Consider the following 22,210-nt stretch of genomic DNA (forward strand, 5'->3'; position numbering starts at 1 on the left):
CCCCCCGCTCTTTCTCCTTGGTTGACATTTCTGGCTGGGGACCAGATTCTTTCAACAATTTATTTCATATTTATTTTGAGATGAAGGTGCATGTTGTAACTTTTCAATTGTAATCTAATATCACGTTGTGAGGCCACCCTTAAATTATATAGAATCGCTAGGTGGATAACACACCTGGTACTTAGTGTGGGTATCTATCCACGAACAGTGATGAGGCTTCGGCCTCATCACTGGACTAACAGAAAGCCCTGATAAACAGCAAGGCCTGAAAGAACGAACTGAAAATCAGCAACGAGCGGACAATAAGCACTGATAATCAAAAAGTACTAAATCTAAAATAGCACGCAACGACAAACAAATGCGAACTGACTATACGCACTGATAAGCAGCTACGCACCGAGAAGCACAAACTGAAGAGCAGTAACGATCTGAAGCACAAGTCTGAAAAGCGCGAATCGTCTCTAACCAAGCTTCTACTAACACGCGATAAACACAAGATCAGCAGAAGGAGCCCAAAGGGTGCTGCACGTGGTGCTGAACTTCCCTTTTATAGTCCCATCGTACACAGTGTAGGTCACCGTGTTCTTGACGATCAGAAATTCAGACGACTTTGTGCTACCGTGTGTATACAAGACAAGTTTGAGCCAACATCCGTTGGAAAAAATCTGAGGAATTTTGTTTTCGGAATGTCCGACCGTGTGTACAAGGCATTAGAGTGGACTTCCACTTGAACAAATTCTTATCACAATGATTCATTGTTTCACAACAGTACTTTTTGTCTTGCTAACTATAAAAGTTATGCAAATATGCATAGCTTTTACTAGGGAAAAAGTTTAACTTAGGGTGGAAATATAAAAAGCAAGTTCAACACATCTTACATTCTTTACTACTACAGAAACTGCCTTGGCGTAATGGCTACAGCTTTGCTGCTGCTGCTACTTCTCCAGCACATCCATGGATTGGTAAAGAGATCTAATTATTATAATCATACAGTATTCATACAGTAGTTATTCTATACATACTGTATTTTACCTTTATTGTTCATAGCATAACTACACTTTATGCTATTCTTATGGCAACTATAACATTGTAAGACAGAGCAATTAAATAATTTTTAATGTGTAGTAAGCATCGTCATCTGTTCATTAGTCGTGTTCCAGCTGCCAATTTTTTAATTTTTTTGTAAAGTCTTTTGCAAACACTGTAGCTGCTGACTTATAAAAAGGACACCTACCTGTCCAGGGAGCCCGCGACATCGCCCCTCCGAGACCGATCCATCCATCAGATTGGGTGCTATTCCAACTAAGCCTTGTAGCTTCACCACCAGTTTCCAAATGCGCATACGTGAGTCATGCGACGCTTTGGGAATGGACAGCTTGTCTTCTGGGACACACATAGGTCCCATAAGACAACTGGGGGTGCTCGCCGCAGAAGAGGACGCAATGTCCTGGGCCATGGCCCGGCTGAATTACACTTGTACTTCCAAAAAAGGTACTAAAGGGAAAAAATTTTTTTCAATATATTAAAAACGAGGGGTGGGCTTTTGTGAAAGACCACCTCTCAAAAGTGGGTGGAACTCCACTTTAAACCCTAGGTTATGTCATAGTTATAACAATCCAACATACTTGTTGTATGTTTAAAATTGTATACCATTTTTATTGTAATTTATCTTGACCAATGATACATGTTGGAATAAAGTATCTCTAACTCTTGAATCTATTCATGGCACCTTAAAAGTCCCATTTTTGTGTGTAATAATTTTCTGGTAATTACAATATGTGGGGATGTGGTGCTTTAGGTGATTTCCCATTAATCTCTATCTTCAACTTTAAAAAAAAAAAGACAGTTTATTGCTTTCTGTGTGTGTTATTATCACCTACTGAAATATAAACTGTACTCACAAAGATATGTACTCAGATCACACTAATATTCTCCATTTTTATAAAGTGGTTACTTCCAAATGTGTGTACTGTACATTGACACTACAATGATGGCACAAGCCTGATTCAGTCAATCTCCAGCAATGCCATAGAGATACTGATTTACATATAGCAAATGTGTTGGGTCTAAAATACCAGTACATGTCTAAATTAAAATCGACGCCCAAATTGACTAGAAAAAAAGTGTTCATTTCCATGGTGGTCATAGTTCTTTCTGCTTCCTTTTATTGCAGGAATTTTAGCAAAAAATATATATTTTTTACTGTGTATTTCAAACTATGCTGACATTTTATGAAATGCTAAAAAGTATCATCACAACAGGCTACAAATTAAATATTCTGTCTCATATATACAATTAAACATAAAATGTAACTTAGAAACCTTTGCAATAATATTTTTTTATGATACTTTATGAGGCTCTAAAAAAGAGATATTAGAAGTATTTGAAAGCTGTCACCCCAGAATATACATATTTTCCCTACACTGAAAAAAAACACTTGCCTTTGATTTTTGAGTCCTTGTTAGAATTACCCACATTTAACAACTGAATATTACAAGAGCCAGAATGAAAAATAAAATGCATATTTTTGAAAAAAATAACTATGGCCACGGGGAGCCCTGCTTTTTCACCCATTGTTAGACCAAGTAAACCTTGCTTGCCTGAACCCTGCCGTTGAACAAAGACCCCAGTCATCTTGCAGTGTTTAAATATTATACCTACATTAAATGTTATCCCGTTTTCTTAGAAGTTGATGTTATAAAAAATATCAATGGATTCAGTTCTTAGATTTTGATATAAATTATTATAAGTGCTTGAATCATGTTTATGATAGTATAATAAATGCTTCAAAGCTAAAGCTATAATTTAGGAAATCCAAACCTTTTTGTAAATTCCAATACAAATTATGGATGAATGAAGATGTCCTCCTCCAGTGAAAGAGCACGGTTCATCAATGGAAGCTATAGTATAGATATACATGGTGAATGGGGGCAGAAAGGGCAAGCATAGTTGGTAATCTTGCCAAGTGCCTGTGACGGGTCCAGACAATCGTATTTACACCAGAAGATTACAGCTGTGGTGTCATGGGGGAGGGCAGAGGACTTTAAATTTCAAGAGAGCAGCCAGCAGTGCAAGGAACACTTTGCATTGAATGAAGGTACCATCCCTTGTGCTAATTGATAAAATAAAATGTGATTAAACTAAATTATAATGCAGCAGCATATGACAGTACATATTTTAAGGAAAGTACTCATTAATATTGCGCCCACCTGTCTCCTTCAGCCTACCGTGCATACGGAAAGTATTCACAGCACTTCACTTTTTCCACATTTTGTTATATTACAACCTTATTCCAAAATGTATTAAATTAATTGTTTTCCTCAAAATTCTACAAACAATACCCCAGAATGACAACATGAAATAAGTTTTTTGAAATCTTTGCAAATATATTAAAAATAAAAAAGGAAAAAAGAATCCCATGTACATAAGTATTCACAGCCTTTGCTCAATACTCTTTTGAAACACCTTTGGCACCAATTACAGCCACAAGTCTTTTTGAGAATGATGATACAAGCTTGACACATCTATTTTTGGGCAGTTTCTCCCATTCTTCTTTGCAGGACCTCTCAAGCTCCATCAGGTTGTAAGGGGAGCATCGTTGCACAGCCATTTGCAGATCTCTCCAGAGACGTTCAATCGAGTCCAAGTCTGGGCTCTGGCTGGACATTCACAGAGTTGTCTGGGAGCCGGTCCTTTGTTATCTTGGCTGTGTGCTTAGGGTCATTGTCCTGTTGCCCCAGTCTGAGGTCCAGAGTGCTCTGTAGCAGGTTTTCATCAAGGATGTCTCTGTACATTGCTGCATTCATCTTTCTCTTGATCTTGACTAATCTCCCAGTTCCTGCTGCTGAAAAATATCCCCATAGCATGATGCTGCTGCTACCTTCACTGTAGGGATGGTATTGGTTAAGTGATGAGAGGTGTCTGGTTTCCTCTAGAAATTACGCTTGCCATTCAGGCCAGAGTTCAACCTTTGTTTAATCAGACCAGAGAATTTTATTTCTCATGGCCTGAGAGTCCTTCAGGTGCTTTTTGGCAAACCTAAGGTGGGCTGTCTTGTGCCTTTTACTGAGGAATGGATTCCGTTTGGCCACTTTACCATACAGGCAGGGCCGGTACTTGTATATTTTGCGCCTCAGGCAAAACTAACACCCCCCCAACGCAGCTTGTCCAGCCCGGCAGGGGGGTTTGGTGGCGCTAGTCTTGCCTGGGGCATGGGTGTCTACAACAGGGAACAGGGTCAGAGCAGACTCACCAGGGCAGGATCATTTTGCCTATATCCAGGGACCTGATGGTTCCTGCCTCCCCAGCTGTCCTCGTCACAGCCTCGTCCAGATCGCCTCGCCACTGTCCTCCGCCTCCCCAGCTAACCTCACCTCATCCAGCTCCCCAGTATCCCCTCCCCACTGTCATCCTCTGCATTCCCAGCTGCGCTCCCCTCATCTGGATCCAGTGTCCCCTCCCCACTGTCCTCCAGCTCCCCAGCTGTGCCCACCTCATCTGGCTCCCCAGTGTCCCTTCCCTACTTTCCTCCTCTGCCTCCCAAGCTCTGGCCACTGAACAGCCCTGTGTAGGGAGACATTCTTCAGCCCCTCGTGTTCCCCGGCCAGGCTAGAGTGGAAGTCAGTGGCTGTGGCTGTGCACCCTAGGCAGCAGTGCGCCCTAGGTGACTGCCTATTTCTCCCATTGGGAGCACCGGCCCTGCATACAAGCCTCATTGGTGGAGTGCTGCAGAGATAGTGTCAGGGCTGGCTTAGCTCTTCCTACTCTGGGCTGGATGCTCAACTGTCGGCTAACTGCCAGCTCTCATCTCTCTCCACAGTTACCCAGCTATTCCTGATCATGCTCGTTTGACCTGCCTACTTAAAGCTGTCCAGCTCACTTCATCTCTGCCTTCGCCTTGGGCACATCACAAGAAACCATCTCCTGCGTAAAGACTGGCTTGCTGACATCCCTTCTGGCTCCTTATCCTGTTTGCTGTTGCTCCACTTGTATCCCTGACTTCTGGCCTGGCTGATTACCCGATCTGGTTATTGAACTCTGGACTGGCTGACTACTCACTCTCGTTACTGGACTCTGGCTATGCTTTGACTACGCTTCCTCTATTTACCTTTTTATTTTTTTATTAATAAACAAGTGTGATTTAATTGTACTTCTGTCTCGGTCTGATTCATGGTTTTTGACAGTAGGCAAAGGCCATGAATTCAGAAGATGCAGTCAATCCACTTGTTGGTAATATTTTTCCAGATTGGATGAACAAGATCACCGCATGGATCAGTTTGCCTTGGTGTTACAAACGATCCTGAGTCACACGGCTCATCTGGAATCCCCCACTGTGGCTGCACCGGTACAACCTGAGTCGCAGGCCATCCCTGTTGCTATGCCAGTCTCTGTGCAGGCATCCGCCTCGAGTATTACCTCTATAAAAGGTATGTCTAGTTCCGCTCCATTTCCCCAGCGATTTGGGGGCGATCCAGTTCAAAGCAGAGGGTTTCTCAACCAGGTTGAGATTTACTTTGAAATGCTGCCCCAGGCGTTTCCCACGGACAGAAGCAAAGTAGGTTTCATGATATCTTTGCTTTCACAGAGAGCCTTGGCCTGGGCTAACCCTCTATGGGGGGGCGTGGCCTGACGAGGCATGTGAACAGACTTGTTCCACTGAGCTCCCGCTGGTTATCCGCACACCGATCCTTCCCTCGCTGCCACAGACGCCTGAAACCGACCAATACTAGAGCCTGCAGACGTACTGACACCCCAGGAACAAAAAGCGGCCGAAAAAAATGGCATGACGATCCACGCAAACCAAGGAGAAGCCGCGGTTGCGGCCTCACAGGATTTCCAAGATGGCGCCCCGCAGTCACAGCACTCAAAGACTCCACGAGGCCCAGACAAGAAAACGGAGCAGGGGGGTAAGTCTAACAAACCCCCTAAGTTCAATGAGCAGCCCAGGGACATGCTATATTACACCCAGAAGTTAACAGCCCCTGCAGAAGCTTCACAAGGCAAAGCTCAGCACTCTGCACATGACACTGAACAAGCTGACAGGAATGGTGCAGCCAGGCTGGATGAACCTGAGTTCATGGAGTCAGTCCCTGATCCAATGCCTGATTTGTTTGATATGCAAACTGAGGAAGGCCCCCAACCCACATTAAGTGAAATATTACATGCTGTGCACAGATGCACTGCATCGGTGGATGATTTAAAGAAGAAATTTGTGGGGTTAAAGGAGACAGTGTCCCTTCTCCGCCAGGACATTCAGAAAATTTAGAGAGAGAGAGCTACTGCAGTAGAGGAAAGAGTGAGTGACATGGAGGATCAGTTGCCACATTTGTCCTGGGAGGTGAGGATAAATGCCCAGCATGCGTGTCAGGCCTATGATAAAACAGATGACATTGAGAACCGCCTAAGATGCAATAATGTACGCATAGTGGGACTCCCCAAAAGGGTGGAAGGCAGAGACCCCACAGAATTTGTTGAAGGCTGGATGCAGGAAATATTTGGGAAGAAGGCCTTTTCCCCTCTATAGGCAGTAGAAAGGGCGCACAGGGTGCCCCCACGCCCTCTCCCACCAGGCAACCCCCCAAGATCAATGCTGGTCAGACTCCTGAACTATAAGGACTGGGAAGTGGTGCTACGCTTGGCCAGGAAGAAGGGAGCGGTGCAGTATAACGGCTCCAAAATATCATTCTACCCTGACTTCTTGGCAGAGGTACAACGCAAAAGGTCCAAATTTGCAGATGTCAAAAAGCGCCTACAGAGGTTGCAGCTAAAATATGCCATGTTGTTCCTGGCCAAATTGAGAATAACAGCCAGGGACCAGAACCATTTCTTTGAAAACGCTCAGGATGCCGCAGGGTAGCTGGATCAGAATGAACAAGCACTCCGCCGGGGTCAAGAAAAGAGAGAAGGTTGATATTGAATTTATTTTTCAGGTCGGGCGATGAGGATTTATATTTGCAATCTCAACGTGGCTAAAAGAGGGCCCATACCAGATTACGAATAGCAGCGAGCACAACTCCGCACGCACTTTTTCCTGCTGTCCTGTTCATGGGTGCAGGTGGGAGCAGATGTAGCACGATAACACCACTTGTTTATTTGTTGCCATGGTTAATGTGGCCCAAGCTTATGTGCCCTGTTGGCACAATGAGAGCATACCAAGTTAGCCCAGCTAGTTGAAAGCGGGCCTACGGCTGATAGCCACTCCTACACCTACTTTTCTGTTGTTTCTGCTGCGCAGTTGCGCAAGATGTTCTACCTTAACTACTTGATGACTCTTCAATGTGCATGCTACTTTATTGCTACCTCACACATGTTGTACCGCCAGAATGTTCCTCTGGTCTGTTCCCGGGCTGGCCCTTGCTGCCCGGTGGAAGCACTCTCAATGACTATGTCTCGGATCTGCATTTTTGATTGGATTTACTTTGACCTATCATGTCATCTACAACAATAGTGACTTGGAATGTCAGGGGGGGTCAATGACCCATTGAAGAGGACTATGATCTCTGCGAGGATCCGGAAATTTTATCCAGCCATCATTGGTTTACAAAAGACTAATTTGCAGGGAGATACAGTGCAGGTCTTACAGTATGCATGGGTTGGAAAGGCCTATCACCCCACCTAATCAAACAAAAGGGAAGAAAAATAAAATAAAATTGCGCTACTCAATTCCTCCCACCTCAGCGCTACAGGCTCAAGAATCACACTCAACATACAATAATTGTTGGTTTGCACCTAAAATAGCAGCTACTTCAAAGACAGTATCTTAATAAGAACATGTGAAAGATTATAAAAACTTTTTTCAACTTATATAAAGGTAATAAAATTTTAATAATCTAAGCAGCGCTCCAGTCAACTTAACACATTGACATACATATACATAGTTAAACTCTATATATTCCCATATAATCCAAATAGTACTACTGCAAAATTCATATGCTTAAAACACGTGCTGATAGAACGAAGTCAGTGAAAAGGCTATAGAAGGTGAGTTTTATGGATGTTAATCGATAATAAGTGCACTCCACACCAAAATCCTCCACACGGTGCGCCACACGTCCCCCTAAGGGGTTAAACTCACCAGAAAGCCAAGTTTAATGGGCCTTACTCCAACTCTCAGATCAGCACTTTCACCTCTGATTCGCAATTTCCAAGTGCCTATAGGTTGGAACTAAACCTTTCCGGCAGTTTGAATGGGTTTAGATGCGTTAGGGTCTCCCTGTGTCTCTCTTCTCCCAGCGTGTGTCCCAAGCCTCACTATCACTACTGGGACGTGACCTTTTCTATGTTCCAGCAGCCTCTTTGCATTTCGCAAGTAAAATTGTGTCATCAGGCTTCCTAAAAATGTCGCTAGGGGGTAAGGCCAACTTAATCAAAATTATTCTAATGCCCCAGCTACTATACTTCCTACACAATTCGCCAGTAGTAATGCATGTTAAAATTTTCAGAGTAGTAGACACCCTTTTTCGGCGATTGCTGTGGAGCACTAAACCCCCTAGAATCAGACTTGATCAACTGCAGCAGCCTAAAGATGGCGGAGGGTTGGCGGTGTACTATATAGCAGCTCAACTTCAACATCTGGTAGGATCTATGTCACCAGCCCTGGAGAGTTCAACGGCAAAATTGTTGCTGTTTGCATCTGGAGCGGAAACTATCCCAAAGGTATTGGAGGCACAAGCATTTGCGAAATCCAATAAACTGACCCCAACACTATCATTAATTCAAAAGATATGGAACAAGAGCAGGCAACTTTAGGAGGTATGGGGCTTCACGGACTATAGCCCCATTTGGGGCAATCGTTCGTATGTTTTGCTGGCCAAGCTACAACAAGGGCCCAAGTGGAAGGCACACGGTGTGGTTATGCTATCTCACATATTTGAAAATGGTAGATTGCTTTCCTTTTCTGAAATGCAGACCTGGTTCAATATGTCGGCCAAATGTGGTATTCCTACTTCCAGCTACTGCATGCGATTGCGGCTCAGGGGGATGCAGGGGAATGGGTGCTTTCACCCACCCCGGTGTTCCATGTGCTGCAATCGAGCAACTCAACTAAGGGAATTATATCCCAATGTTATAAAATGTTACTCGCCAGGCATCAAAAGGCCTTTCCTTGCAGGGCAGTGAAAGTATGGGAGAAGGACCTAGGTCAAATTATGGGGGATCAATGAGGAAGCATTGCAGTCAATAACCACATGCTCTTTAAATGTAGCCCAAAAGGTTTCCCAACTATGCATAATATTGAAGGTACACTACACCCCTGAGAAACTGCACAGGATGGGCAAGTTGGCAGACCTTGGGTGCTGCCGCTGCCGGAGACAGGGAGGGGACTTCAGCCAACTCCTGTGGTGCTGTCCAAAGCTCCAACGGTACTGGACCGAGATGATAGACACGCTAAATGAAGTTACCCAAGCACCCATTGTGTTGCATATTGGGGATTCTGGAGGAGGTAATCCCTGATGAACTCGTCAGAGTTGCACTTTTGAGGGCGTTGTTTCAAGCCAGGAAGGTGCTACTGATGGGATGGAAGTCAACTTTACCGCCTACTAGCACCTCATGGATAACACATATGGGGAGAACCCTGATTATGGAAAAATACATTTATCAACATAGGGGATGCCTAAGCAGGTTTGAACGTATATGGGCACGATGGCTGGATACGCCTGGGTTGTGCCCCAATGAGCTTGTGATTTCCCGATGGATAGTATGTATGGGATGTGCTATGGTTAAATCGGGTGGGGCGGGGGCCGTGCTGGTGGAGGACCGGAGGGAGGGAAGAGATATGTTGGAGATGCTGTGTTGTGGGGCAATGACGCAATAATGTACCAGTTGATGATCATGGATTTTTTACCATGTACATGCACATTGGATGATGTTGCAACCTGTCAAGTTCAATAATTTAGTTCAATTGATTAAAAAAAAAAAAACCTCTATGGGAGATGCAAAAACCTGTTGTCTTGAGTTACCCTAAGTTTGTGGCCTCCTTTAAAACGGTATTTGACGTTCCCTCATGCTCCGCTTCTGCTGCCAAGAGCCTCATGTCCATCAGGGTATGAGAACTGTTGCCGACTACACCATTGAATTCCATACTCTGGCAGCAGAGGTTGCTTGGAACAATAAGGCCCTTGTGGCTGCTTTTTCTCATGGTCTCTCAGATTCCATCAAGGATGAGATAACAACCTGAGATATACACACTGAGCTGGAGAGCTTGATCTCTTTTGCCATCCTCATTGACTCCAGACTCAGAGAAAGGCTATCTTTTAAGGAGCGCTTGCGGAAGCCTCCTGTACGTTTTGTAGATACTGAGGTGGTAGCTGCGGCGCTCTGCTGTAACAGCTAATTCAATGCGTATAACATATAAAATACCAGTGCTTGTAAAACATTTATATGATCATGTTTGTAAAACATTTATATGATCATCATGCAATGATCATATAAAAGTTTTACAAATACATTTTTGCACTAAAAGCACGTAAGCACTTTTGATTGCACATAGCTGTGAAACACAGAGTATATATTTTTTCAATATTTAGCTAGTCTTTTTCAATATTTTTCAATATTTTTCTGGTTGTATTTTTCACTTGTAATTTGCAAAGTAATAATCATACAGCAGTTTGGGTAGCACCAGCACTTTAAGAAAGTTATTTATTCTAGCACTGGTATTTTATATGTTATACGCATTGAATATAGGAGAGCGCCGCAGCTACCACCTCAGTATCTACATTTTCTTCCAACCTATTAGGCTGGTATTATCTGGTAGTGGCAGCCTCCTTTTTTTTTGACATATCTGTTTTTTTATATATATATATTTTTTGCCTCTTTTTCTAAATTCCAAGTAGTATTTTCTGTCCCCGTTGCGCAAACCTTATCCCCCCTTCTCCTGTACATTTTGCCTCCGAGCTTTGCCGGTTTTGGAGGATAAGGCCATGGAGGAGTATGTTGCAGACGCACTTTCTCGAGGTTTCACCCACAAATCCTCATCTCCTGCTAATGCTGGTTTCTTCTTTGTGAAGAAGAAAAGTGGTGAACTGAGACCTTGTATAAATTATAGGGGTCTCAATCGTATCACGATTAAGAAGGCCTACCTGATTCCATTGATTACAGAGTTATTTGACCGCCTCAAGGGAGCAACGGTTTTCACAAAGCTTGACTTGAGAGGGGCATACAATCTTGTGCGCATTAAGGAGGGCGACGAGTGGAAAACTGCATTTAATACCAGAACAGACCATTATGAGTACCTGTTAATGCCTTTTGGCCTTTGTAACGCCCCGGCAGTTTTCCAGGAATTTACTAATGATGTCCTCTGAGATTTGCTGCAGTTATGTGTGGTGGTTTATCTCGATGATATCCTCATATTTTCCAGGTCCCTGGAGAGCCACCACACAGATGTCTGTCATGTGCTTCAGAAATTAAGACAGAGAAATCTCTATTGTAAACTGGAGAAATGCAATTTCCATTGTGAACAGGTTGTCATTTCCACTGCTGGTTTTTGATGGACCCAGAGAAACTTTTGGTAGTTCTACAGTGGCCTTGACCCGTGGGCTTACGTGCTTTTAGTGCAAAAACGTGTTTGTAAAACATTTATATGATCATCATGCAATGATCATATAAAAGTTTTACAAATACATTTTTGCACTAAAAGCACGTAAGCACTTTTGATTGCACATAGCTGTGAAACACAGAGTATATATTTTTTCAATATTTAGCTAGTCTTTTTCAATATTTTTCAATATTTTTCTGGTTGTATTTTTCACTTGTAATTTGCAAAGTAGTAATCATACAGCAGTTTGGGTAGCACTAGCACTTTAAGAAAGTTATTTATTCTAGCACTGGTATTTTATATGTTATACGCATTGAATTAGCTGTTACAGGAGAGCGCCGCAGCTACCACCTCAGTATCTACATTTTCTTCCAACCTATTAGGCTGGTATTATCTGGTAGTGGCAGCCTCCTTTTTTTTTTTACATATCTGTTTTTTTATATATATTTTTTTTGTCTCTTTTTCTAAATTCCAAGTAGTATTTTCTGTCCCCATTGCGCAAACCTTATCCCCCCTTCTCCTGTACATTTTGCCTCCGAGCTTTGCCGGTCTTGGAGGATAAGGCCACGGAGGAGTATGTTGCAGACGCACTTTCTCGAGGTTTCACCCACAAATCCTCATCTCCTGCTGGTGCTGGTTTCTTCTTTGTGAAGAAGAAAAGTGGTGAACTGAGACCTTGTATAGATTATAGGGGTCTCAGTCGTATCACGATTAAGAAGGCCTACCTGATTCCATTCATTACAGAGTTATTTGACTGCCTCAAGGGAGCAACGGTTTTCACAAAGCTTGACTTGAGAGGGGCATACAATCTTGTGCGCATTAAGGAGGGCGACGAGTGGAAAACTGCATTTAATACCAGAACAGACCATTATGAGTACTGGTTAATGCCTTTTGGCCTTTGTAACGCCCCGGCAGTTTTCCAGGAATTTATTAATGATGTCCTCTGAGATTTGCTGCAGTTATGTGTGGTGGTTTATCTCAATGATATCCTCATATTTTCCAGGTCCCTGGAGAGCCACCACACAGATGTCTGTCATGTGCTTCAGAAATTAAGACAGAGCAATCTCTATTGTAAACTGGAGAAATGCAATTTCCAGTGTGAACAGGTTGTCATTTCCACTGCTGGTTTTTGATGGACCCAGAGAAACTTTTGGCAGTTCTACAGTGGCCTTGACCCGTGGGTTTACGTCCTCTGCAGCGTTTCCTGGGCTTTGCCAACTACTATCGGAAGTTTATTCATAAGTTCTCGTCTCTGGTCAAGCCCCTGACTGATATGAGCAGAAAGGACGGTAATCCACAGAGTTGGTCTCCGGAGTCCATTAAGGCCTTTCTCGAGGCTGCCTTTGTTTCTGCTCCTGTGTTGGCACATCCTGATCCTACGTTGCCTTTTATCCTAGAAGTTGATGCTTCTGAGACTGGAGTTGGCGCCCCTCTGTGTCAACATCCTAACTCTGAGAGCGCTATGCATCCATGTGGCTACTTTTCCAAGAAATTGTCACCTGCTGAGTGCAATTATGAGATTGGTGACAGAGAGCTGTTGGCGATAATTTTAGCCCTGAAAGAATGGAGACATCTCTTGAAGGTACTACTGTGCCGGTTCTTATTCTTAGTGACCATAAGAATCTTACATTCTTGTCTGAGGCTAAGCGCCTCTCTCCCAGAAGGGCACGATGTGCTCTTTTCTTGTCAAGTTTTAATTACATTGTCTCATTCTTACCCGGTAATAAGAATGTAAGGGCTGATGCCTTGTCACGACAATTTTCCTCCACTTCCAAGTCGGAGTCGGTTCCGCTTCCGGTGATTCCTCCTGATCGTATCTTGGCTACGGTTCGCACAAGTCTTACTTCTCCTTTGGGTGACAAAGTTCATGCTGCTCAGGTCCATGCTCCTCCGAAGAAACCTTGTGACCGCTGCTTTGTCCCAGAGAGTCTCCGTACTGCTGTGCTCCAGACTTACCATTCTCCCAAGGCAACTGGCCATCCTGGGAAGAATCAACTCATTTGGGCCATTTCCCAACAATTCTGGTGGCCTAGTCTACGGGCTAATGTTACTGCCTTTGTAGCTGCCTGTTCCGTGTGTGCTCAGAGTAAGACTCCACAACACCTTCCAGTGGGCCTTCTACAACCCATACCCAATGGAGAGAGGCCCTGGACCCACCTGTCAATGGATTTCATTGTGGAGTTGCCCAACTCCCAAGGCAACACTGTTATCCTTATGGTGGTTGACCGGTTCTCAAAGATGTGTCATTGTATTCCACTTAAGAAGTTGCCTACCTCTAAGGAACTGGCTTCCATTTTTGCTCGGGAGATCTTTCGCTTACATGGGCTACCCAAGGTGATTGTCTCGGACAGGGGCAGTCAGTTTGTCACCCGGTTCTGGCAAGCCTTTTGTACACAGTTGGGAATCCAGCTTGCATTCTCTTCTGCGTATTCCCCTTAGTCTAATGGGGCCATAGAGCAAGCCAATCAGTCCTTGGAGCAATTCATACGTTGCTATATTTCTGACCACCATAACAACTGGTCAGACCTATTACCTTGGGCAGAGTTTGCTCACAACAGTGCCTTGAATTCTGCCTCCTGATCCATTTATGGCAAATTATGGTTTCCAACCTTCCATGTTGCCTGACTCGTTTGTTCTGCAGAGTATTCCTGCATTAGAGCCTGCCTGCACCTTCCTACCAGGTTGGGGACAGGGTCTGGCTGTCATCTCGCAAACCTCCAGCTTTGTGTTCCCTCACTGAAGTTTGCACCTCGGTTTATTGGGTCTTTACGTATCCTTTGCAGGATTAACCCAGTGGCTTGCGCATTGGACCTTCCTCCTTGAAACCGTTGGTCTGCAACCGATTTACCACCTCAGTGCCATGTCCTCACCCTATTCAGGTTGAGAACCATGAGGAGTATGAGGTACAATCCATTGTTGACTCCTGTAAGTTCCGTGGGTGCATACAGTACCTGGTGCATTGGAAGGGGTACAGTCCGGAGGAACGCTCCTGGGTTTCATCCTCGGACGTACATGCCCCTGTCCTCCTCCGCGAGTTACATAGATGTTTTCCCCTCAAGCCTGGTGGCCCTCCGAGGGAGAGGGGTCTTTGAGGAGGGGGTACTGTCAGGGCTGGCTTAGCCCTTCCTTCCCTGGGCTGGCTGCTCAGCTGTCGGCTAATTGCCAGCACTCATCTCTCTCCACAGTTATTCTGTTGTTCCTGATCTTGCTCGTCTGTCCTGCCTACTTAAAGCTATCCAGCTCACTTTATCTCTGCCTTCGCCTTGGTCACATCACAAGAAACCATCTCCTGCGTAAAGACTGGCTTGCTAACATCCCTTCTGGCTCCATATAATGTTTGCTGTTGCTCCACTTGGATCCCTGACTTCTGGCCTGGCTGATTACCCGATCTGGTATTGAACTCTGGACTGGCTGACTACGCGTGTTTCATCATACGGTGATGTCGTCTGGGGTAGCATACCCCACCATACCCCAGACAACGTCACTGTATGACGAAGCGCGTGCCGGGTGGTCCAGACATGCTGATGCAACCACGTTGACCATTTGAGCGAACGGGTGCTCGCATGCCAGCCGGCATTTCATGCTTTTTTATTGATATATTTGTGAGTATACTTAGTTTATTTAAATAAAAATATCCTGCCTGTTTTATGCTATGGCTTTCTTTGTGTTTTCCGAGTTACCATCTAAACCATTGCCTGCTTATATGAAAATCTCCATGGTCCATTCGGAATTGTTTCCGCAACAGGAGTCAGGGTTGGTGCAGTTCGGGTGATAGATTTAATGAGCGTTCACATACCGCTTTCTGTTAAGCGTGCTTTCCCACTGATGACTCACGTTTTTTTGGCTTGGTGAAGGTGGATCGCACGGTTGATTGGCATCCTCTTAAAGAGATATCCCTTTCATTACAAAGACTTTTTGTTTGGACTTTTTCTCATTGGTTGTGGGTTACTGATTCACCTTTTTTACGGATATAAATTTTCATTTATCAATTTGTCACTGGGTTTTTATCTAATTTAATTCATGTATAATTAATAATCACTGTATTTATTAATTTATAATTATTTATTTATCGAATATAATTAATTTAATTTATTTATAATCAGTAATCACTGTATTTATTTATAATTATTTATTTACTTTTTGAATATAATTAATTGTTAATCACTATATTAATTTAATTATATTTAATTTTGAGCATTTATCACCTATTTTCATATAATTTTGATTGTATATGAATTGTTCTAGATGTATTTTGGTTTGACAATTTGATATTAGCTGATTTCACTTAATCAATTGTAATTATTTGATTAATTTTCACTTTTTTTTATAAATAGGGTTATTTAAAGTAGGGGTAGGTAGCGCAGCCACTTTTATTGTTTATATGCACTGTATTTTGGATGTGTATCACATCCTGGTAGCTGCAGCTGTAACTGGGGGTTGGTTGATTATTATACATTTTTTAGATTAGGAGCGCAGTAATTTTCTCTATTTTTTTCACAGTGGCTGCATGTTATGAGCACAGTGGCTGCATATGATGGGCACAGTGGCTGCATATGGTGGGCACAGTAGCTGCAATTGATGGCACGGTAAAAAGGAAACAAGGTGCGCCAGACTAAGTGCAGTATATTGGAAACAATTATTGGCTACTCGCACATCATCGGTGAGAAACGAGCATATGAGGTAAGGATGTCCGTGGTCTCTATAGGGTCACTGTAAGGTCCAAAGCTATATCCAAAGCAGCATCCCAGTGGGCTGCAGCAAGTGGATCGGCAGAGCGATGTACGGGACCAGCCTGGTTCCTGCTTAGCGGCGTGCGCACCAGAGTGGAACGCACTCTGAGGAGTCCTTGAACTGGAAGTGACACGTGGGCTTGTCAGACATCCTTATGCTTATGCTCGTTTCTCACTGATAAGTAACCAATTGGCTTTGTTTTAAATAAATTTTTTCAAAAATACTGCACTTAGTCTGGCGCACCTTCTTTCCTTTTTACCCCGTCTTCCAGAATTTGCTTCAACTCTCAAGGGAGCTGCCACTGGTGTTTATTACCAACCCTCATCATCATTTACTGGGACTTGTTGTTCACCAATTATCTTCTTACATTTTAATAATTGCTATATTGTTTTTATATCCATTCTATTTGTCATTAGTTATGCTGTGCATGTTCTGATTCTTGCGCCATCTCTCCTTTTCTATTGCAATTGATGGCATAGTGAAGCTGCAATTGATGTTTTTTTCTTTCAGTATTTTTTAAAATATTTTAGTTTGTTTGCACATTGTTTGTTAGCAAAATGTTGAGCACCAGCCGCCACTGATTTTAACTTTTAAAGTGGGAGTAAACTCACATGGATGATTTTCACCTATAAGTACAGTAAATATCTCCTAAACGGAAATACTTACTTATGAATCTGCTGCTAATGTCACTGGCACATGCATCTATAGGAATGTACAAAAGAAAACGATCAGCGCAAGTCACACTGATAGCCGCTAGCAATAAAGGAAAACACAAAACCACAAATCTAATGTACAAAAAATTTGAAGCCCTATTGAGCTCCTAAGCCCTTTTACACACGGTCGGACATTCCAACAACAAAATCCGTTGGATTTTGTCCGACGGATTTTGTCCGAAACTTGTGTTGCATACACACGGTCGGACAAAGTTGTCGGAAAATCCGATCGTTCAGAACATAATGATGTTATTTCGTTACGACGGGACTACGTTCAGGCTAGTAGCCAATAGCTTTGGTCTAGGAATTTGATCTAAGCATGCGTGGCACTTTGTCCGATCGGAATTCTCTACACACAATTGGACAAATTCCGATCGGATCATGTTGTCGGAAAGTTTTATAGCCCAGCTCTAAAACTTTGTCCGTCGGATATTCCGACGGAAACAGTCCGATGGAGCCCACACACAGTCGGATTATCCGACAACACAGTCCGATCGGACATTTTCCGTTGGAATGTCCGACCGTGTGTACAAGGGCTTACACACCTGGTAGTCGGCAATGAAAGTACAAAAGTCCTCTTTAGAATAATGGTACCCAAAACAAGTCCATAAAGTGTAAGTGCAAACGTCCTCCATGTGCAAAATTATGGGAGAAAAACTCACTCGCCAAAAACGATGATGGCTCTTTAAATCAGTTCCACTGAAGGTACCCGTGTGCGTCTCCAGAAAGAGGCTGCTATTAATGATGAGTACTTGCGTCTCTTTCTCCGCCATGAAATTAAAAAATCAAGAGTAAAAAATACATAGTGTAGTGTATCATTCAAAAGTTGTTAAGAGTTGATAGAAAAGGAACACACGTGATGATGGCAAAACTTGAAGACTCGGAGCTTCACTCCATCTCCCCCACATGCAATGAAAACTCACCAGACAGATTAAAATAATGAGCCCGTAACAATCCAGTGAGCACTGAGATCTATAGGAATGGCATACTGTGCTGTTCCTTCAGAGCCCTGTGCCGTGAACAGCAGCCACCATGTGCATGGGCGTGAGGTCATCACAGTCTGTCCAATCAAAAGACTGGAGACCGCCAACCCAGAAGGAGGATCAGATGAAGATAGATGCCCTGTCAGCACACCGCTGGAGGGCTTCATTTTAAGTTAAGTTTCACATAATGTGCTAGTATGTGATGCATAACTTTGCCTTGCAGGTTAAAAAAAAATAAAGCTGTAGTAAACTGACATTTTTTTTAACTGCAACAAAAATTGTGTGTGTGGCTTCTGGGCAAGGTCATCACCCATATGTCAATGAGATCCCAGAGAGTGGAAAGCTAAAATCCTATGAGAGTATACAGGGCAAGATTGTTGTTTTGCGAGACACCTCAACATTTCCAGCAATGTCACCAGTAAAATGAGGATGATACATCCCCCCCTCAAAGGTTTTTTTCAGCAGTCTAATGCAGCATTATAGGAGGGGCAACACTCACTTTTCCGACCATAATGTGTAGGTGCACTTTAATAGTCTTCTTAACTTGAAAGTGACAGTGGGATGTCCCTTGCCTACTTATTTGTGCTTACGGCTGGGTTCACAATGAGGAACGGAGCGGCTCACAGCAGGGGTCTCCATTTACTGTTTTAGGTAAGATTTCAGCCCAAATTTTTGGCTGAATTCAGGCCTAAAATGGACCAGAAAATACATAGGACTCCTGCAATTCAAGCTGCTCCGGAGATGTGAGAGCCGGTCACAATCTCCTGACATGCGACTTGGATGTGGGGAAACCCGCATCTAATTTGCACTGGTGTGATGCCCGCCTAAAGGTTTTTGCATTTTATCTCATATCAGAAGGTTGAGAGCAACGCTAAAGCCAAATTCCAGTCAAAATACATTTTACATTTTTGATAGAGCTTACTCCCTTTCTTCACAATTGCGAAGACAGCAACAAAATACATTTTGTGAGAATAAGTGAGAATAATTTAGAACCTGTCAGAATTTCATTGTGGTCTACGTCATTGTTAGAGATGTTTCTTTTCACCTACTGTCCAGGTGATGGGTGTAAGACAGAACAGGAAGTGAGAGAAAATCTTTCCAACAGGGACACAGACTGCATATGATACCTGAGAGAAAAAAATATGCTCAATATGACCCTTCCCAATTACTTTATATATTGACTGGAGTTTGGTGTAAATGTCAGTAAGCTGGGGGGAGAATTATATGTATTGTAATTTTTGGTGCCCTGGGTTAATTCCAACCCTTAAGAAGCCCCCCTGTACACAATAACTGCATTGTAGGATCAGCATATCTATTATAAAAACAAGTACCGATAACTTTTTTTCCACCTGGAAGAAAAATATCATATTTTATAATACACCTATGAGTATGCCTTTGTCATCCATGACTTACATTATAATCTGTGTAATCAAGATCACCGAACCAGTCCATCCAGTTATTTGCTACTGAAATCCTATCTTCTGAATGCAACAGTTATTGTCCCGCACATTGCTCCTCTCAGCTAAACAGTTATACAAAATGTGTATAAGATATTTTATTATTATATTCTAGAGTACTTTTCACTATAATAATTGTGGTTTTGTATTACTTTTCAGCCTGTCCTGGAACAAGCAAGTAAGTACAAATTTGACTGTAAAAATAATAAATTGTGCTATGTATCCAAACCTGTGAGGATGAGGTCAGCCACCCACAGTTTTTGTCACCTGACATGCAAGGGAAGAGAAGTTGCGTCATACTAGATGCCTTGTGATCAGAATTTCTGATAATACTAAGGCTGGGTTCACACTGCTGCGGGGGGAGATCCGGATGTGATTCGCACCGCAAATCACATCCGATCTCCGTTGCGATGCGAGTTCAGCCATACAGATAGTATGGCTGAATTCGCATCGCTCCCGCAGCAAACTCGCACGGGACCCTTTTTTTGGTCCGCAACAGAATCGGATCGCATGGGGGTTCACACCATGCGATCCGATTCCTGTGCGAGTCGGCAGATCGCACTGCGATATGCGGACGGATCTGGGGGTGTCATTAACATATCATTGACACTCCCAGCCGTCCGCATAGGGCAGTGTGAACTGCCGGCGGGAGTAATGCGATGCGGGAAAACGCCGCGGATTTGCGGCGTTCCCGCATCGCAGCGGTGTGAACCCGGCCTAAAGGAATTTTCCAGACAGCAAATTAATTAAGGCTCTCAGGCTGTAAACGAATCTGACCTTAAAGTGGTTGTAAAGCATGATAGTATTCCTTATTGGCTCAGAGACAGCAGCCTATGGCTCCTGCTGTCAATCGCAGCCAGTTAAGAGAGCGGGGGCAGTGCCGAGCCCCATTCTGTATGTCTTGTAGACACACAGATTGGGGAATCGGAGTGAGAACACACGTGTGCCCCCATACCAAGTGACTTGCTATAGGGGCAGTCGGCGGGGGGGGGAGGAGGAGCCAGGAGTGCCGACGAGGAACTAGAGTAGAGAAGGACCAAGGCTGCTTTGTGCAAAACCCTTGCACAGAGAAGGTAAGTATAGCATGTTCGTTATTTTAAAAAAAAATAATAATAATGCCTTTAATATTACTTTAAAGAGGTTCTTTGCCCTGTTTGAGTGAGCAGCTACAAATACTGAAGCTGATTACTTTTAATAAAAGAACACTTAATTATCCAGGGGACCAGCTCAGTCCTCACCAGTTCTTCATTGGTCTTCAGGTCCACAGCAGCAGCATGTTAACTGTGGGAAGCTGGCTGTGGCTTCACAGCCAGCTTCCCACTGTGCATGCACGAGCCATGCTGCACTTGTGCATGGTCCCGCAGCCTTCTGGGAGCTATGATGTGTCCCAGAAGGTTGCAGATGGGGCGGGGGAAGAACTTTCTGTGGAATTGTCTAGGCTATCAAACATGAAGTGGGAGCGGGCACCTGGCAAAAATAGGTACCCATTCCCCCTTTCAAAAAAAGTTCCAAAAAGAGAAGGGGGGGGGGGGGGGAATAAAGCAGCACTTCCCCTTCAGGGTGACATTCTGCTTGAAAGTTCAGTGAAAATAAAAGTAAAGCTGGCCATACATTATACAATTTTCTTATTCAATTTCCTTTAGATTTACCTTCAACTATACAATGCAAGGGCAAATGACACTGATATAATGTAATGTAGTGAGTGCACAGCTAGTATAAATCAGTCAAAATAACTCAACACACAGCCATTAATGTCTCAACCTCTGACAACAAAAGTGAGTACACGCCTAAGTGAAAATGTCCAAATTGGGCCAAAGTGTCAATATTTTGTGTGGCCACTGTAAAGGTAGGTCCTTGCTCTGTTAGGTGCTCGATTTCCCTCTTCCTATCTTGCCTAGGCCGTGGTCTGGATGTACTTGGGAGTCCCATTCACCGGTGAGATAACCAAGACTCATACACGAGATGTATGTGAATAATGATTACATTTTAATGTTTTTGAATACAACAGGTTATATGCTGAAACAGTTGGGGTGGCGCCCTGTGGAGTAGCCAATCAGGGATCCGCTCGTAGCTATACACCAAACTTTTCCTAGTAACAGGTTTATTGACAGAACAAGCAAAATAAGCAGAAATTGTCTTCACGGCAAAGCACGTCATTAACCTTCACACGAGATAAGAATAAGACTACGATATTCAACAACATTGTGCTAATAGTCTGTGGTCCAGACGTTCTAGGTCACAGACGCAGTTAAGAGAATATAAGATAGTTGCATATCTTGTCTTTCTCTGTACAAACTCTCGCGGCCAAGGGCATTAAAAGAAAACAGCATATTTTCCAAATAGCAAGCATCTATGTCTTAGTAGTTGGAATTCTAGCTTGGTCATACAAAGTTTAAAATGGATGACAGTATAACAAAATGGAGACTTGTTAATCCTTATAATCCCTCCTGTGATCATAACTTTGGCACGAAGTTATCGATCATCCTCTATACCAGACATTCTTGGAAAAAGCCATAAGTGCTTTCTCTTCGTCATTGGGCTTGGTTGCTATTGTTGGATGGGAAACCTTGGAGGCTGCTATGCAGCAGCACTTGGCGATCACATAGAACATTACTATCAACAACACTATCATCACTAATACGAGAAATATTTTCTTAAAAAATCCCAGTATTGTTGGGGCTAAAGAAAACGTTTTACTGTCCTGGGGGGGTAGTTTGTTCCGTGCTACCATTACTCCTAAACCTTTGTTGTTATTATTATTATGATTACTGGGCCTTGGAACTAATGCTCTTCTGT

The 22,210-nt window shown here is 43.3% G+C and overlaps 1 protein-coding gene across 1 annotated transcript in view; it reads left to right on the plus strand.

Annotated features, from left to right (window-relative positions):
• Nucleotides 1–885: 885 nt before the first annotated feature.
• The window catches only part of LOC143998081 (meprin A subunit beta-like), a 106,545-nt gene continuing 85,220 nt past the window's right edge, over nucleotides 886–22,210 (plus strand). Inside the window, exons 1-2 of the mRNA XM_077493837.1 lie at nucleotides 886–962; nucleotides 19,574–19,592. Coding sequence (XP_077349963.1) covers nucleotides 912–962; nucleotides 19,574–19,592 — 70 coding nt within the window. The 5' untranslated portion in view covers nucleotides 886–911. The remainder of the gene's footprint in view (nucleotides 963–19,573; nucleotides 19,593–22,210) is intronic.

The sequence above is a fragment of the Lithobates pipiens genome, unplaced genomic scaffold, assembly GCF_037356315.1.
Source record: "Lithobates pipiens isolate NorthernLeopardFrog02 unplaced genomic scaffold, aLitPip1_a1.2 Scaffold_19, whole genome shotgun sequence".
Taxonomy (NCBI): Eukaryota; Metazoa; Chordata; class Amphibia; order Anura; family Ranidae; genus Lithobates; species Lithobates pipiens.